This window comes from Solea senegalensis, linkage group LG17 (assembly GCF_019176455.1).
Source record: "Solea senegalensis isolate Sse05_10M linkage group LG17, IFAPA_SoseM_1, whole genome shotgun sequence".
NCBI lineage: Eukaryota > Metazoa > Chordata > Actinopteri > Pleuronectiformes > Soleidae > Solea > Solea senegalensis.
In genome coordinates, this window is record NC_058037.1 from 10,027,186 (window position 1) to 10,046,882 (window position 19,697).

Genomic DNA, 19,697 nt, shown 5'->3' on the forward strand with positions numbered 1-19,697 from the left:
ACGTGTCGTGCCGTGCCGTGCCATGCTGAGGCGAGTCAAGTCTTGCCGGGACTGTTTAGTGGAAAAACGGCATATGTGAAACACAAAAACTGTATCCCACAGGGGCAAGCTCTAAAGTTAAGCCCACTTCCATCCAGCCTGATTATAAGAGATATATGCTCATACAATGCTGTGTTATGATATCTATGACATGACTGTACATGTCCTACAGTTGACAATATTTAAAACCAGCATCTGTGCTGGTAACTACTGATTCACATCCACTCGTGCAACACACCGTTCAGTCACACTGTTGCCATTACGGTTCTATTTATATCCACATCCACTCCTGATGTCTTCATCCTGGCCCAAATATCTCACACCGAGGCTTTGATTCCTGTCCAGAAAAAACACTGTTGCTCAGAAATAAAGCTGAACCTATTAGCGCATGCTTAAAGGAAAAACAGCAGGGTATTGTCTGTGGCAGGCTGCACTAAGCCGTTGATGTGGACAGTCAGTGTGTGTGTGTGTGTGTGTGTGTGTGTGTGTGTGAGGGGAATTTTGACGCCGTAGCCTCCACCACCTGCCGCTCCTGAGATGCAGCATCGCAGCGACCGCGACGTGTGGCACAGTGGGTGATTCTCTGAAAGTGATGGCATTCAATTAAAAGGAAAAAAAAAAAAAAAAGGACATTTAATGGTGGCATGGAGCTGCGGCGTGGCCTCTTCCACACTTGGGGGAACTTTGATCATGGTATCAGTGGGGGGACAGTGGCTTGCCCTACTTCATGTAATGAGATCAACCTCACCGTCTAACAAGTAGCCGAGGGCTGCTCGTGGAGATGTGATAAGCACGTAGAAGAGCATGGATGCAGGTGTCGTGAATAAAGCAATATATCCATGAGGAATTATAAAAAACAAGAATCAAATAAAAATGTAATTAATGTAATTAGCATTTTAAGCACTTTAAAATATATACTAATGTCTGTTCCGTTCAAATTATTGTTAAAATGTAGCGTTAGGGGCAACAAGATGATAATGATGATGATTCATGGTCTCTATCTCTCCTTTATCATCTTCTCTCTTTTGCGTTCTTCTTCCTTTCACCCATTTCTCTTTCACTAACCCGGTTTCTTCCATTCTTCCCTCCACATTCTCCACTCCACTCCTGCCAAGTGCATGACCATTGTTTTCCTGGGTTTCTCTACAATAATTGTGAATTCCGCTGTTGTTTCTTTGGGATAAATCATATTTGCCCCTGACCGTACCTGTGCTGCAGCTGCATACACACAAACGCTCCCTCAGTCAGATCTGACGGTGTTGCTTGACAGAGCCTGTTTCATGATAATTTTACAAGAGTCAGAATCACATTATCAACAGCAAAAAAAAATAAATAAATCATGTTGTTGTTGTTGTGAGGCTAACTTTCAGGTTTTCTTCTCGGGGCACGTCATGTGTCTTTGTGTAACATCAAATAGGTTTGATGAAAAGTGTTGTAGATGACGGGCTTCCTCCCTCCAGATCCGCCTGCACTGCTGTATCACAGTGGAGAGCCTGGATGAGCTGGGTGGACGGTAGCAGCAGGCGGCTGTTTGAGGGAACCTGCCTCATTCAGTGACCCCGTAAATTTCCAGCTGAGACTCATAAAAGGTCAGGGGTTCAATGGAAAAACCTCCACGTAATTACAACTTGCGGAAGGTATGGTGTCAGTGACTACTGCCAGGAGTCGGTGTCCGCGGCTAATAGTAGCACTAATACCCCATAGCATTATTTTTTTTTGTACTTTGAGATGTGAGGTATGTGTTTTTTTTATTTCCTGATAAAGAAAGATTTATTTTAGGCTTGTTGTTTTTTTAATGCCATGGTGGGATGAGTCTTTGATTGAATTACCAAATAATCATGTTAACAGATTAGCAGGTTTAAAAATGATATCCTATTTAAACAGAAGCGTACGTCCCTTTAGACCGAATTCTGTGTTAAATCAAAATGTCAGTGAAGTCAGTGAAGCCTTTGCTCCCGTGAGGTGGATGCGTGTTGGTTCTTAGTGTTTAGTGTTAGTGCAGTGTTCTTGTGGTGTATTCTTTGCTTGTGGGTTGTTGTTTTTTTGACACCACTGTAACATGGTGGATGAATAGAGGCTGCCAGACTATTTTGGCAAGCCACACCGCTGTCTCGCCCTCGCCCCGACCACAGATAGGGATCAGCAGTCTTTCCTGAGCGAACGTGGCTACTGGGGTAGTGTTACCACCTTATTTTCCTCCAGCTACATTCACAAAAGATTAGTAAAGCCATATCCAATATCACAGACTGTCAGGTCCCTTTTGCCAATCAATAGCCTTTAGATCAGAAACCAATCTGAGATTACATCATCAAAATAAAGCTATGGCTCAAGTTTGAACTGTATCTTTAAAGACGTCGACTGTACATTTAGCACCAGATCTGCTAAATTGTGTCTTTATAAGACAAACTTGTAGATGTCGTGGCACTTGTGCGGGACCTTGTTTGCTCTTTAGGGAGCCGGCCTGCAGCGGAGAGTCAGTGCCCACCCAGAGGCTCGATACTCTGGCCCGTCCTCACTGTCTGGCAGGTGATAGATCAGACACGGAGGCTAACACGTGTTCCTCTGAAGAAGGGGATTTAGCGCAGCGCTGACCTCTTTACAACCCAACACACACACTCGACTCACAGCGCCACACATTCATGTACACACATGCCAAATGTATATCACCCACTGACAAGTGACATGGAAATCAGACCTTGAGGTACATGTTTCCTGCTGGCACCCTGCTCCTTCTGTCTCTCAGCCGCTCCAACGCAAACATTCTGTGTGAACGCCACAAACCGAACTGGCTGCTGTGGTAATCTACACCAGGGATCCTGAATCGACCTGGCCATGTCCAGCTGTGCAGATGTTTTTGATTACAGCCACATATGTGGTCAGAGTGGTTCTTTAACACACTGTGTAACCCGCCGAGGACGCGCCAGCTCGGATTTGTGGAAAGTGTAAAACGTGATAAAGAGCATGATGTCAGTGTGCACTGTGTATGTGAGGGAGAGAGAGAAAGAGAGAAGCCCAGCTTTGTCTTGTCAGCCCATCAGGGGTTAGAGCAGGTGGGGACACCATCCTGACACCTCCTCCTCTTGTCTCATCGCCATTTTCTCAGAGACTCCCTCCTCGCTGCAGCCCACCCAGTCTCTGCACTATCAACAAAATCTGTCTGCTACCTTTAGCAGGTTTACAGACTTGGCCCTCAGAGGTAGAGCCGTGGAAGGGCAAGGTCCCTGTGCCTCGTAAAGGGCGCGCTGCTGTGCAGGGGCGGGGGTATACTGCATCCCTCTGATTTTTCCCAGCTAAAATAGGGAGCTCCTAATCTCCCTTTGGCAGCTTCCGAGGGCCAGCCAATTCTGACACATTCTCGAGAAAGAAGCGCCTCTGACAGGTGAATGGCTGAAAATAGTTGAGTGTGAGACACACGTGTGCATGTTCATGTCGTCACACGCGGGCTCGATGCGCACGAACTAATCAATCTCTCACAGATGAACTTTTTTTTTAACAGTAACTGCTTGGAACTACATTTTATGTTTTTATTCTCACCCTTCTTTGCTTTTGCTTTTGTCGATCTGCATATTATTGAACCACTGAGGTCATGTTGCCTGTTTTTAGTCCAGGAATTTAGATGGTATAATTTAATCCTGTATATTAATGGTCAAGACATAAAGAAATATTTCTGCAGGATATTATGTTACAGCCTTTAAAAGAAATCAGATTTGAATTCAGAAAATATCTGACTATGTCCCACTGTAGTTTTCCAGTCCCAGTATTTGCAGATTTCTTTTTTTTTTCATTCAATTTATTTCTCACTAACTTTCTGTGACTTTTAGTTGAACCGAAGATGAATGAAATTTTTTTTTTTTTCTTGGCAGTTTGGAGAAGACACATTTGCGACACTGCCAGATCTTTCTTAATTAAATATACATTAAAATGCAGGGCTGCAACTAACAATTATTTTCATAATCAATGAATCTGTCGATAATTTCCTCAATTAATAGATTTGTTTGGTCTGTAAAAAGGTCAGAAAATGTTGATCTGTGAAAATGTTTCCCAAACCTGTAAATGATGATATTCTTGAATGTCTTATTTGGTCCACAATCCAAAATTATTCAGTTTTAATTATTTGTGGAAATGGAACAAAGAAACAGAGAATATTCACAGAAAGCTTTTTTTTATGTATTCTAAAAACACTCAAACTGATTCATCATTCATTGAAAAATTAAATGTGAATACACAGTTAACTGAGTAAGTGAAATAATACAATTTATTGGTGTATTTCTAATATCCTGACACAAGTTATTTATTTATTTTTAAATGTGGATATCAGTTATTTTGTAGAACTGAATAGAAATCAATTAGTCCTCTATGAAGACTGTGTTTAAGACTGCATGAGTCAATAATGTTATTGAACACAAGAAGGAAGCCAGGGTCAGGTGACCGTAAAGATTGCTCCTGTGCACACACACACACACACACACACACACACACACACACACACACACACACACAGAGTGATGTCTCTCTCACATTCTGCACTAGGTTGAGAGCGTACTGTACCGCTCTGTGTGATCACATCACACTCGTAAAACACACACACACACACTTGTACACATTCTCCACGCTCTTTTACTCCATAAGCTACATCCATACCACCCATAAAAAAACTTGGATTGCTTTTAAGATGATCTGAGCGCCCGTCTGGCCTGCATGTCATACCAAGACACAAACTCTTGTCTGGATGCGATTGTCTTAAAAGCACATGGACACCACTTTGGTTTTTGGGCCCCAAGTTGTGGAATGTGGCGCTGGCAGTGACACAAGCGCGTTCCTTCCCCTTCCCGAGTCCTTTACAAGGGGGCCTCATCCAGCTGTCTTGTTGTGGCCAGATTCTCAGTACTGTGCTGTGTATCACATGGGGAGGAGATAATCCCGCGCTGGGTGGATCAGGCTCTGGCTGGGACAGGCAGGCAGAGCTCTGAGGGAGGAGATGTTGAGAGTGAGAGGGGAAAGCAGACAGATGGAACAGTGAGGGGGGAAAACAGAGATCTTGCAGAAAACCAAAATCAGCAGCTTGTTTTGTCTCGTTCCCCCAGCAGCCGTACCATTCTTCAGCATTTTCTGACCCTGTGTTCCCCTTCTGTCGGACCCTCTGTCCTCCTGCCATGACTCTCTGCTGCTTAGCTGTAAACTGAAACTGGTTAGCACTGAGCCCTTAATTCTTGTCAGTATCTATTAATTATGGGCCAGTTGGATGTTCCAGTTCAAACAGCCCCCGCAGATCTGAGAATGTGTGTGTGTGTGTGTTTGTGTGTGTGTGTGTAGTTTGAATTTGTCAGACCCCTTGTCGGGACCAGAAGTCCTCATAGAGACCAAAATCTGGTCCTAATGAGGCAGAACTTCATTATAGTCACGTGGTTAGGTTAATGTAAGGGTTGGGCATTGACTAGTTATGGTTAAGGTTAGGTTAGACTGCCCAAATGAAGTCTTACCTGAAGTATCTCTCTCTCCGTGTGTGTGTGTGTGCACCTGCTTTAATATATATATTTTTTTTGCATTACTCAAGCGTGTTGTTGAGAGAGCCTTTACTAACTGCATGTGCCTTTATTATGCCCGTGTTTGCCATTAAATGGAGAGAAGCCACTGAATTGATTTAATATGTGGAGTACATGTGCGCGGTTTCTTGAAGCGCAATTTATAATTTTGAATTTACCTTAACCGTGAGTAATGACAAAAACAGCTACTCAGGCTCCATCTGTCGCAAAACCCCAGTTCCTATCTGCCTAACTGACTAATTAAAACCGCATCCACATGTGTTCAAAGAACAAGAAGTCTATTTGCAAGCCTTATTGATTACTTTAAGGCACACAAATGGAAAGCTGTGTTAGGAGAGGGGCTCTCGATTTAGCTTCAATCTGCCAGGCATAAAATGATCTCACTGTGTTTGCTGGGAAGAATGAGCTCCCTCTGGGCACGCTGGGTAATTAGGTTAGTGGATAGTCGGTGTCAGGAAATTGAAAGACCATCCTAATCGGATTCTTTTGTTTCCAGGGGAATCAGAGGAATTTATATGAGTCACTAGGAAATCTCGCACAACTCAATTCCACTTGACCATGTAAAACCTGTTTGCTCTCCCCGCGATCCTCAAACAACTTTTTAATGCAGGCGTGTAAATGCAGCGCGGGAGGCGCTTCTGATGCAGCCTCCGTGTCCTTCTGAGATGGATCCCGAGATAATCCCAGATGTGTCACGTTTGTATTCTAATTTACGCTCCTTCATCTGTCACATGGAACAGTTTACTGTCGCAAAGGTTACACATAAAGAAATGCAACTGGTGTTCATATTAATGTACATGTCATATATTATTTAATTCACCTTTTTGCTCAATATTTACATACTATATGAAGTCTTATGTGTTAAGAAAAACAAACAGATGCTGTGTATGAACTAATACCGAGGTTAAAGATATACACAGATATAAAAGTGCTTCACAAAAAAATAGAATAAAATAATAAAAACTATACTACATAAATAGTGGACACAGCCCAGTCTCCTCGAGTCATAATAACCTGCAATAAAAGAGGTTATTTCAGCATCTTCTAATGTCAGATTTGATCACTTGATTTAAAAAAAAAAAAAATTAATAACACCTGCAAACAGCATGTTGTACAAGTAAAAGCAGTTATTTCTATTTTTATCCTACACGTGTGATATTTTTTGCAGGTGTGCGTCTGGACAGGGTGAGAGGAGGGCGACAGAAATACAAACGGAGACTGGACGGAGAGAACGGCGCCTACCTCGGCCTCACCATCCCCCCTCCTGCCAAAAAGCCATGTGAGTCACATAGTTTGTTTTTTTTGTTTTCTTTTTGTTTTATTTAATTTCATTTATTGTTATTCTTGTCAGTCAACGTGGGTGGCACACTTTAGTGTTACATCTTTTTTTCTCTTGCAATTAAAACACATTTCCTGTCACGTGAGAACACTTGTCTATCTCTGCATCCATCGTCCTCTCTCTCTCTCTCTCTCTCTCAGTGACGAAGATCGTTTCCCATCTGTTGGTGGTGGAGCCAGAGAAGATCTATGCCATGCCTGACCCCACCATGCCAGACGGAGACATCAAGGCCCTGACCACGCTGTGCGACTTGGCCGACCGTGAGCTGGTGGTCATCATCGGCTGGGCCAAACATATCCCAGGTAGGGGGAGATTTAACGGGACTTCATCATGAGAAGCTGTCGGTTCACACATGCATTTTATACATGTGTGCATCTTTGGATAACTGGATGCTGAAGTGATGTGTGAGCCCACATTTGTTCTTTCATTTGCTGAAATGAAACCGCATGAGATTACTGAAGTAGTTCACTGAGTGACTGTTGCACACCAACACCTCCCCACGCACACACACACACACACACAGGTTCATGCACACACACAGGATAATTAACATCTGCTACTCATCTGCACCAAAGGGAAAAGCCAGTCCCATATTCTAAAACCTAATCAATAAAGAGCAGCTGAAACCTTTGATTTGACTGGGTAGGGTGGGAGAGTCGGGGGAGATCCGCCCCTATGTCAATGTATTCCATTTCAATCCTAGACTTAAAGAAAGCAATCCTCTTACTTACTTAAGGAGACTACACAGGGCCTGTGGTAAAATTGATTTATTTAGGGAAATACTGACGGACTTCCCTGCGCCTTGTTGACAAATTCTTAAATAAAGCTTGTTATGCAAATGTCCGTGGATCTTCTTCTGGCTTTTCATCACGGTGAGACCTTGTGAACCGCACTATTTTGAAGGTTGGATAAACACAAAGTTGCATATGTAGCCAAAGCAACTTATTAAGTATGAAGTTTCATTCATTCTATTTAATTTCAACTCGTATAAACCAAAAAAAGCAATAAATCCTTACATTTACATTACATTTGGACATCTGAACCCAAACATGTCCTACTGTTTGGGGTTGAAAAACTACCAAAATGATTAACCAATTATTAAAATAATACACTCAGCTGTCGTGCACTAACCTTAATGTCTATAACCACAACAGGAGATGTTTTCTTTCCTCGTTTCTGATTTATTTTCAGCTGGCACAACATTACCCACCTGCTTAGGGCTCTGCGCGGCTCTAATCTCTGATTCGCGATCTGATTTACGTTTGACTCTTTAACAATGCAATTTGGACCGGCTGTAGGTATGTTGATCCCGAACCTGCCGTGGAATGAACTTGGCAGAGCGATGCAGTGCAGGGCCACTGTGGTCCTGCGCGAGCTGACGCGTTGCTACACAGCTTGTGTTTGTAAAAAAAAAACAAACAGGATCATCCGTGAAATGAAGGCATTATTATTTATCAAACACCTTGACCAGAAGGAGTCTTGACTCAAAGTGAAAAAGAGGTCATATCAGGCAAATACAATCAAAATATCCACTGTAATTATAGCCAGCGGGTGCAGAAATAAATTCATATTTTCTCATTTTACATTCTCTATGTATAACTATTGATCTTTAATGCAATGATGAATCCAGTGCAGACCTGACAGAGCTATTAAAGGGGGTGTGCGATGCTCTGGGGACATTTTACCCGGGGCCACCGGGTCAGAGTGTCACCAAGTAACGATTAAGACAAAAGGGGTCCCTACAGTTTAAGCGTCCACTCCCACCATTACACTCATAGACCAGTGAGCAAATGGCCTTAACGATGAGGTAATAAGAGTCATTACTACAGATCGCTGCATTAATGTAAAAGTCCTTCAACACCCAGGTGTGGAGGCCTGCGAGGAAACTCTGTGGAACACTGTGCTGCTTTAAGCTCTGATGTTATTGTGTTGACGTCTCACTCTGATGTACTTTAGTGAGCACAAATAAAAAAAAAAAACGTCTTTAAAATAAACAACAAGCAAGTTCTTTAACAAAATGGAAACATGCAGCTGTTAACACACACGAGACATGTTACACGCACACAACATTTGTAGATTTATATTTGACGACGAAAGCATTTAGCGTCCTCTGGTATTTAATGCTCGCTCAGTTCACAGCATCGCTTTCTTTCTCTTTGATTCTCTCCGTCTCTCTCTGTCTCTCTCTCTCTGGCTTCCTTGTTCTCCTGTTCCCCCGGCTCTCCCTCTCCTGCTCCTCCTGCTCATGCAGGGCCCTCTAGTCTCATTATTACCTCTGTCTTTTTATTAGGCCCATTAGGGCTCTTAGGAGGCCTGTAATGATACTAAATGAATAGAGAGTGAACTGCTGTCTGTTTTAGACCTCGCTCTCAATGACAGCTTCAAGCTTCACTGCCAGCCACTCCGTCTCTCTGTTTTACTGAATAGGGATTCAATTACTTATCTGTTCTCCACCTGCGCGGTACTGTTTCAAAGCGAGAGTGTATTTATTTTCTCCCAACGACCACCAACATCCTGCTGCGGGTGTGGAGCAGATTCAGCGGGCTTGCATAAATGTATTTAAATCTACAAAAATGTCTAATTTTACATTATTATGTTACGTTGGTTCAATTTGACCGGAAAGATCTCGGGGTATTATTTAGTTTTCTCGTGGTAATTCAGCTTTCCGTAATCCTTCACCACATCTTATGTGTAGGCAACACTTTGATTCACCCTTTTTCTCTTAAATGACATCGAATAAATGGGAGTTAGTTTGAACTTTTCCAGTGTGCGATGAAAAATAAGTGATGCTTAATGTGTTTTTATTCTGAATCTAAGAAACTAATGTGCTGGTGGGACAGCCATAGTTTAGTTTCTCAAAGAAATCAGCCAATTGGTTATTGTCGTATTACATAATTAAATGTAGTAGGTCCGTCTGAGAAGGTGACCAGCCTACGACAAGTTGAATTCATTCCTAAATTTGGTGAAGCAAGCTCAAACCTTGTGTTTTTCTAGATTTGAGGTGTCATCACAAGGATTTCTTAACAGCCAAAAAAAAAATGTATGCACACGTTCCACCTCTTTCCAAATGAACTGTTGCTGCCGTTGTAGCTGCTTCTCCTCTGCTTTGCCAAGGAAGAGTAGTCGATACTTCATTTTCCTACAGTGGAGTGGAATCCCCTCACGCTCTTTGTCGTCACGTGTGGACGAAATAGCAGAAACAGAGACACAGACGTAACCCGGTGTGTTCAATATTGTGTCATGTTTGGTCAAACGGCAGTAAATCAGGAGGGTGAAATATTGATATTTCATCAGGGGCGGGGGGGGAATCACCCACCACAACAACACTTAACTCAGCCACCTCCAGGCGACGTATCTGAAACTGCGGGGCGACCCCCGGGGAGCCGGGAAGTCGCTCCACTGCTTCAGTAAATTGAGTGAAAAAAGAAGAGAGGAATGATGAAGTACGGAGGAGGAGACGGTCCAACTGTGTGTCAGTTCTTAACAAAATGTCTCAAAAAGGTGAGAACATGGCATAAGAAGCAGCCAGTTCCACCACGTGATTATGGAGGACTTCACCCCTTATCCTACACTTTCAATCGTTGAATCAGTCATTCTTTATAAGTGCTTCCTAAACTCCCTAAATACACCCCAAGGATTAAACCTTTTCATTTTCCCTTTGACGATTTAGTGAGTAAATTCACAAATTCCTGACGCAGCCTACAGTATCTACATTCTGTGATGCCACACTCCTCCCATCCCCCCACTAAACATGTACCGGATGTCCTCCATCAACTGTCTGTTTGTCAGATCTGAGGCTTGGATCGATCCCCCCTTTCGCATTTGGTGGACTGATTACAATCTACTAATCAATGACACCCCCACTACTCTTTTCTCTCTCCCTCTTTCCATCGCTCCTCTATTTGCCTGATAAGAACCATCGGGAAGACCTCTTTTAAGTCCACCTGCCCCATTCCCATCCATAAAAGCTCACATTTAAAGTAAGCAGAGAGCGGTGGCTCGGAGAGCCCGTGTCAATAACCCCCAATGACCTCCCTATTCACCATAGAGCGGTTGAAAGGTATTGTGTTAGTTTGGGTGCTTTCAGGTGTCCGTCCGTTTGACGTGGTGTTTGTGTGGAATGTTAGAGGAGGAAAGTTGACGGGTGACACCAAAAGGTTGAATACAAAGGAATTAGGACTGAAGGAGAGGGCAATCACAGGATGCACACCGTCCGGTGTGAGCTTAAACATCCCGCGCAAGTTTGCCACATCTAAACACAGCTCTTTATGTCCAAAAGTGGAAAGCTTTTTGGGGTAAAGCTCAAAGCTCCTCCTTGGAGGGTTTCTTTTGACAGAGGAATGAGAAGAACAAGCAAAGGAGCGAAAAGGAGAAGGAGTTAATTCAACATTATGGATGCTGTGAAACCCAAAGAACGACAACTATCTTTGTGACAGGCAAGTGTAACAGTAATTGGTTTATAAATACAACAAACTGACAGTTCTTACATTATTTTAACATATCCTGATGAAGGCACAAACGATTTGGCTGCAAAATGTTTAGAGTTTTGTGACTTATAACTAAAATGTGACACCCTTTTTTTTCCATTTCTAAAAATCCAGAACCGGCAGCGTTGAGTAGAGTACGAATGAATTCCCCTCCTTCTTTACTTTCTTTAATAGAATGAGACATGGTTGAGCTCGGGCGTGGATTTGTCCTCGCTAAGCGCTGTCCCATGTGCTCGAGCAATGTGTCGCAGGAGGAGTGTTGACGGTTGACGGGTGAAGCAGCCACGGCTCATGTTTCAAAGACCTCTACACTTGACTGATTTATATTCCTCTCTTAAGCCACCACATACAGTGGTCACCCTCTGTTTCAAGTAGGACTTCTCCAGGGATTGAACTGCATTCAATACACAGCCCATAAAACATATAGAGGACTCAACAGGGCCAGTCCGGGTGTACCGCATTAAGGGATTGCTCTCGTGCTTTGTCATGTGATTGCACGGTTATATCTAGAAGAGAAAATCTGAGAAGAAATAACACATGTTCTTCTAATCCCGCAGGTTTTTCCACTCTCTCACTGGCAGACCAGATGAGTCTGCTGCAGAGCGCCTGGATGGAGATCCTGGTGCTGAGCATCGTGTTCCGCTCGCTGCCCTGCGAGGATGAGATAGTGTACGCAGAGGACTATGTGGTGGACGAGGAGCAGGCCAGGATCTCGGGCCTGCTGGACCTGCACGTCGCCATCCTGCCACTGGCCCGGCGCTACAAAAAGCTGCGCATGGAGAAGGAGGAGTTTGTCACGCTCAAAGCCATCGCCCTTGCCAATTCAGGTAAAATTAGCCTCCTTGATCCCACAGTTAGTTCTAAGAAATGCAAAAGCTGTTCAGGCAACACACACACACACACACACACACAGAGAGAGGCATCAAGAAAGTCTCAGTTAGAATTTCACTAAGTGTACACTTTTATAAAACGTCAATAAAGACCTGGAACAACAGGATACACTGCAAAGTCTTCACGGTGTCTCTCTGATCCGCCGTAAACTGCAATAACCAGAGGTTTCACCAACAGTAAATGTTTTTATTGTACATTCAGTCAGTAAGCGGTAGTTGGCGTTTAATTAAAGCAGACCAAAAAATGTCAAGCGATTGTCCGCGTCTGCCGAGCCGATCACTTCCTCGATGAAGGATGTCTGATAAGAGGGGGGACAAAAAGGTCAGGAGCGCGTTGTTTCATTTAACATCAGTTATGTGTGTGTCTGTACTTTAATGTGTGTGTGTGTGTAAGGAGACTGTCACATTGCGCTCTCATTCTCTCCATCTCCATAACAGTGGCTGCCAGCGCGCCACAGCCGAGGGAGATATATTTAGCATTTCATTAGGAAAACAGGGGCTGTCAATAAAATGTGTTAAGTGGAGTGGAATGAGCGTTGGGGAGCGACGGGCCTCGTTTGTTCCAATGTGAAGATGCTGTGCCCGTATCGACAGTTTGCTTTTCATGAGGCCGGGGCCTGTCCCCCCACTAATCAATGCCTGTTAGGAGTCTTTTCTCCTGCCTGACTGAAAAATGAAAAATGCTGATGCCAGAGCTTTAGTCTTCTGATGACAAACTCTCCATGGGAGAGTGGGGAGAGGGGAGGATAAGTGGGAGATGAGGGCCAGAGGGAGGGAGAGAAGAGAGGGGAGTGATGGAAAGACAGGGATGTAAAGGTAAGGGAAGACGTGTGAGAGAGGAAGGCAGGGGTTGAGAGGGAGGCTCAGGGAGGGCAAGAGGGCAACTTCGGCTCGTTTGAACACAGTCTCGCAGAGCTGCGGCTCCACGAGTCCTGTGGCTGTGACAGCTGTGGAAATTCATGGCCATTGATTTTGTAATTAGCAGAGTATCGACGGGATTGACGCAGGGCCGCTGACGGATTACATGGAAATTGTTTCTTCAAAGTTACTTTTGCATTCCTCCCCTAACCTCCTTTAACACACACACTCACACACACACTGACACACATTTGAAAACATATTCTATCTTTCCACACCTCTCTCTGTCTCTCTCTCTCTCCCTCTCTGTCTCACACACCATGCTCAAAACAGCCAAACGAGGATCAGATCGGTATTAACATGAAGGTTTCAAATGAAGAGTGCTGGAACACATGTGCGGTCCACATAGCCTAGTTAATTTCCCAAGATAGAAATGCAATTTACACAGAAGGCGACTGGTAAAAGAGACTTAATCAGTCAGTTAGGAACATAATTAGCCTTGTACTTTCCTTTTTTTCTGCCTCATTTACATGTTCGTACACAGTCTTACTTTGCCACACAACTTTCACGCCGCGCGGCTGATCTAATTCACTCGCGCGCTTCAATCACTCGGCCGCGTCTGGCCGAGCTTCAGTAATGACGGCGTGTTTAGGACGAAACAAGGCGGTTTCCACTGCGGTGGATGAAGCAAATATGCGTTCGTTTTGATTCAATTATAATACTGGATTGAATTGCCATTTTGATGTGCACAGTCAGCTGATGAATTGTGGATATGATGCACGCACAGATTAGACCTGACACTGTGAGTCTGGCCGGTGAAATTGGCTGAAAGCAAACCACTGCTTGTCCATTAAAGCGCTCTCTGTCTGTGTGTCCTTTGGAGGACAAGCCTGCCTCGCTTTTTTTTACTAACTTGTAGACTTATACATAGATAGCAGTTTTTAATAAGACTCAACTGATTTTATTTTAGAGCCTATACATAAGGGGGCCAACTGCTCTTTCTTATGGAAATGAAGGCCATCTGCTGCCATCATTCAGCTGAACGATATGCTGGTAATGCAGCCATCTGAATTCATTAGCAGGGGGGATGTATGTGGTCCATGATACCAAAAGAAATGAATCTTTTTTCTTTTTTTTCTTTTTTCCCCTGTCCCACTGTATATTTATACAGACCTGCAGTACATCTCCCTCTCCTCCCTCTCCCCAGAGTCCTGGTCACGCTTAGGCATTTATTTAAGGAGTGTCATTAACCACTAACAAGAGAAAAACCTCTCTCCAAAATTGCATGTTTGCAAAGAGGAGATGTGGAATTTAAAGCCAGCTGATGTTAGCGCAGAACGCCACGTTGTCGCTGCTGCTGCTGCTGCTGCTGTTGTTGTCGTAAATGTGCTGTGCAATGCACATCGGTAGCGAAACGTTTGCTTTTCCTTGAACGCTTTTATTTAATGAAGTAGCTTAAAAAGATATAGTATTAAAACGTTAAAATATTGCAAAGCAACAAGACGCAGTGCACATTGGCATTAGCCAAAGATGTTTCCGATACTTTTTTAAACCATAGAAGTGACTTTTTGGTCACCTTTTAAGGACATAATTTGCTTCACTGTCTCTCTTATAAAGGTCAGATTGAGGAAGGAAATAATTGTTACTGCTTATGGGCGACAGCAGCTCAGTGGTAGAGCCAGTCGTCTTTCAATTTGAAGGTTTTGTGTTCGCTTTCCTCCTGACGGCTGGGCCGGCAGCGTGTGAAGGGGTGTGAAAGATGAGGGATAGAAAATGTGCTGCACATAGATGTATGCTATATGAAAGTGTGAGTGAACAGGTGAATGGGTGAATGGCAAAACTGTAGCGTAAAAGTGGTGACCAAGACTAGAAAAGCACTATATAAATACAAATCATTCACTAGTTAAGCAGCATTTTGTCATTCGCTTGTCCGTGTTCACACCGGATGAGATTTTTAGACGCACATCACGACCACGTGCTCCAACCACAGTAGAGATAATTCAGGGCAAATTTCGCCCGGCCGAAAATCACGTCTGTGCATTGACTTTTTATGGAAACGCGACAAATTTGCGTCCGGTGTGAAAACAGCATTACAACTGAAAAGGTTTGGTGTTTGGAGTCAGCCTCTGCCGGTCTACATGCCGATGTGTTCCTGTTCCTGACGGATGACGGCTGATTTTGAATGGGTATGATGAGCGAGTGTTGAGTGTGGACGTGCTGTTGAACTTGTGAGTGAACGTGTGTGAAATATAGACCGTTTTCAGACCTTTTGTGTCACTAATGGATCACAACTGCTCCTCGCCACTTTGCTGCACACTCAGACACCGACGCTCTCATCAGTACGTGCAAACGCACAGCGGAACAAAACAGTGTGAACTAGGTTTTTTGTTTTAATTAAGACAGCAGGAATTACATACTGTGAATTTATAATAATGTGTACAATCAAGATCTTCTCTTTCTCCCTCCCCGCTCCAGACTCCATGCACATAGAGAACATCGAGGCCGTCCAGAGGCTCCAGGATTCTCTCCATGAGGCCCTGCAGGACTTTGAGGGCTCCCAGCACCCAGAGGACCCTCGGCGAGCAGGCAAGCTCCTAATGACCCTGCCTCTGCTCCGCCAGACTGCCACCAAGGCAGTACAGCACTTCTACAGCATCAAAATGCAGGGCAAGGTCCCCATGCACAAACTATTCCTCGAGATGTTGGAAGCCAAGGCTTGACGCCCGGCCACGTTCGACAGACAGCTGCATCGGCCAGTGAGCGGCGAGAGACAGCCCGTAAAAATAAAGGCAGCGTGCCAATTTGACAGGGAGAGGATGAAGCTTTGGACGACCGGGTCATTTTAACACTTTTAAAATCGTAATAAACAGAAAAGAAAAAAAGGAACTTGAGAGGTGCGGATATCAACCTGATTGATGTGGGATCACGGTGATGATGTAAATAGAGATGTTTGTGTACAGAAATCAGGCAACTAAGGTCTTGTTATAACCAGAGACCCACTGCTGTATATCACCTGAAGCTTCTGTGAATTTGTTTCTTATTTTCATCTCAAAATGGAAGTGTGTTAATATAAATGTCCTAAAGTTTTTTTTTGTTTTTTTGTTTTTGTTTCTTTGATATTTCCTAATCTCAGTTGTTCTCAGCAATAGTCTCTAACTGGTCTACATATAATATGTGTACTGTATATTTGTGTGAAATTGCACTGGCTGGGGGAGAATTGTAAGACATGTTCTTATGTTCATCTTCAAAGAAAGCGCCGCCCACCGCGGGAACGCAAGGGTTCTCGATTTCCTCGTGATATATTTACCTCATAGTAGCTTTGTCAGCTTTGATGGTTATAGTCAACTTGGTGCTCACAGAAGGACAGTTGGTTGGCTGGCGATCATGGTTCTCAAAGAGTTTGCACTAAGCATCAATAAATAACGTGGCAATAATGGATAACTGTATGAGCGAGCTCCGTGTGGTGGCGTCCGAGTGTTGGGTGTTTGGGTTCGTCGCTCGTCACCTCTCTCTGCGTTCCGTGTCACGCGGTGGCAACTAAACATACTGTGAAACCTACACGTGTGTATACTCTGTGCTCTGAATCTATGTGGACTGTCATAAAACCTTTATTTTATACAAATACAGATAAGGGACACGATTGAGGCAACAGCTATGCAATTCAATGCGATCTAACGCAACCCGATAGTCGTGCAATAAACACATCGCAACCTCTGTGATGACCGCCTGTGGTCATTCTGAGTCTCTACGTTGTGATGGTGCTGTATTAGATTGCAATATATTGTGTAGGTTTTGCTTTTTCTTGTGTCGCTATAGTATTGATCACATTAGATCCACAGTGACTTTAAAAACAGAAAGAATAGATATCCATTCATCTGCATGAGGGTCGCGGGGGCTGCTGGCGACAATTTCACAGGGGCGAACAGCGGGGTACACCCTCGACAGGCTGAATAACACATGAGACCTCACATTAGCTCATTGTTAATGAAGGGGTTAATCGTCGAGGCTGTTAACTGTACATTTGTGCAAACACTGACACTTTGATGCATTGATGTGAACGTGCTAGTTAACACATTCAAAGACATACACTGAGAGCGTTGTATTTATCTATCGATCATAAACCAGTTGCCAAATGATGAAAGAAATCGGCAGAGTAAGGTGACACAGATATCAAGGTATTTCTTACAAAATCATACAATAATTACACAACATTCTGAGGCAGATATTGTCCTTTATGAACACTTGAAAGCAGCCGTGTCTTTAAAGTGTCAAGTGCCATTAGCTTCTGCCCAAACGAGGTGAGATGAGAGAAAGCCGAGCGACCAGTAACTACGGACAATCCCCCGCAGGGACACACGCTATTGATTCACTGTAATGTAATGCATAGATAATTAAAACCCAACACATTAGAGAATACAATTCCCATGATGCACCCCCATGTATAACTAGCTAATCCATCCTTAGCTCAAATTATTAGGCCTGTGTCACCTTTGTACAGTAGCAAAACCAAAGCTTTCGTGACTTCAGATACTTTGAAATTTAGTCATGTTGATAAAACACCTGCTGTTTCCACGTCAACATAGATGTCACTCACGATATTTCACTGACATTCTGCTGCTGTGTGTCCATCCTTTTTAAGATGACTGCGAGAGACTGCGGAGATACTAAAGGAAGAGCCTCTGTCTCGTCACGTTGTGCCGGTCGAGAGAAAACCCGTTTGACTTTTCCCGCCACTGATCAGAGTTCGTTCACGCAAAAACCCTCCTCTGTGCACTTTAAAGACGGAGAGCCGATAATTGTTGTAAACTTTCCCATCACCCAATTTATTATAAGGAAAAATAAAAGAAAAATGCCTAATTTATTTTCAGAGCTCTAAAACCGTTTCGACTACATCCAATTAATTCTAATTGTCTCTTAAGCCGAAATTCTCAATAGAAATGGAGCAATTAAATTTCTGCTTTGGCTCCACCTCGGGGAACGGAGACGTTTTATTTCGGTGGATGGTTGACAGGGAGGGGATCCGTCTAAACCTCGACAAAGGCGATTTCATGGATGTCTGTAACAGTTTCATAACGGAGCGATCACTGGGCTATGCAAGGCAAATATGGCCACCTATGTCCCCTGTGTTGTGGAGCATCAGACTTGACATTTAGCTGTGCTTTGTTTACAACATGAACATCCTGTGTCGTGCTGTCCATGGCAAATGTATTGTGCATATTCCCCCTATGCTAGACTGTAGCTGCTGTGCATTGATGTCGCGGTGATCATTCGTTTCATTTGCCCGCTTGAATTCATCTCCCGTGATGTAGTAGCAACTTCAGCACCAATTTAGAGCCCACCTGAATTGCTATATAATGCAAACTACTGTGTCGTGTCAAAGGGTGATTAATCAAGTGAGACTGAGTCCCTTATATTTGTCCATGGTGGGATATTTTCTTGGTTTCAATTTTGTTTTCTGTGTCCGTCTGTCCCCCACACTCACACTTTTCGGTCGTCGACACAGCAGGACTTGCAGCGAGTGAAGTCATCTACACCCTATACCTCAATTCATATTTTGAAAATTACACTGGGTTTGGAAGCGGGCCATGGGAGCCTCCTGGGAATCAGTGGCACAGAAATAAAGTGACATCACTGACTGGGTTTAAAAAAAAGAAAGAAAAAAAAAATGTAGATGAACCCACTGCAATTGGGAAACACATTCCTCGGAGGAGAAAGCTGCTTATTCGCTGTTCCATTTGTGGACTTATCTTATCTCCATGCACTCTGAGATGACGAGATTTGCATAAAACATGGAGGAACCACCCCGGCCGTCGCGGTGGCGCGGCATATCACGGACCCTGTTAGGTGTATGTACCGTAGACATGTAATTACCCAAGAGGTTACTCCCCTCAGAAGCATTATGTTAGCAATTGTGATATATGAATCAAGTTAAAAGGAAGCTTTGGTTCATTTGAGTTATAAAACTTTGCCCTATACGCAGAAAATAACAGGGTAACTACATGTGTGCACACGTTCAATGTCGGGAAGTTTGCAAAGGGGGGAAAATATGAACCATGAAAGCAGCTTGTTTCACTGGACTGTGTTGTGTGCCATTTCCTTGTGTTTTGTTTGTTGTGCTCATGCCTACTGTACCCATGTGTAAATATATGCTTTTTTTTGGAGTGAGTCGGATCTTACGGTGCACTGAATGTACAGTGACAATAAAAAAATCACATGGTTTATGTAATCAGAGCTCATGGTTTGTTAAATATCTTCAAGTCAGCAGATGCTATACAATGATAATTGTCTATTAGCTATAGAAATCACAAAAGAGAGGAAAAAAATATCCACACAATGCTTTGGGTCAATGAATCTGTGTCCAACACACAGTGTTTTATTGTACAATAATAGAATTGGGAACAGAAAAATCTGCATTTTTGAATGTGTTAACACTACTGTAGAAAAGTCTGACATTAATGTTAGTTTCATCATCGAGCCTAAGGAAACATGTTTATTTATTATTTTATTTTAACTTTATTTAATCAGGTAAGTCCGTGGAGAA

The 19,697-nt window shown here is 43.4% G+C and overlaps 1 protein-coding gene across 1 annotated transcript in view; it reads left to right on the plus strand.

The window, feature by feature from the left end:
* esrrgb (estrogen-related receptor gamma b) overlaps nucleotides 1-17,587 on the plus strand; it is a 34,256-nt gene extending 16,669 nt beyond the window's left edge. The window contains exons 4-7 of the mRNA XM_044049754.1: nucleotides 6,751-6,861; nucleotides 7,062-7,223; nucleotides 11,966-12,235; nucleotides 15,632-17,587. Of these exons, the coding sequence (XP_043905689.1) occupies nucleotides 6,751-6,861; nucleotides 7,062-7,223; nucleotides 11,966-12,235; nucleotides 15,632-15,876 (788 nt within the window). The 3' untranslated portion in view covers nucleotides 15,877-17,587. The remainder of the gene's footprint in view (nucleotides 1-6,750; nucleotides 6,862-7,061; nucleotides 7,224-11,965; nucleotides 12,236-15,631) is intronic.
* Nucleotides 17,588-19,697: the final 2,110 nt, after the last annotated feature.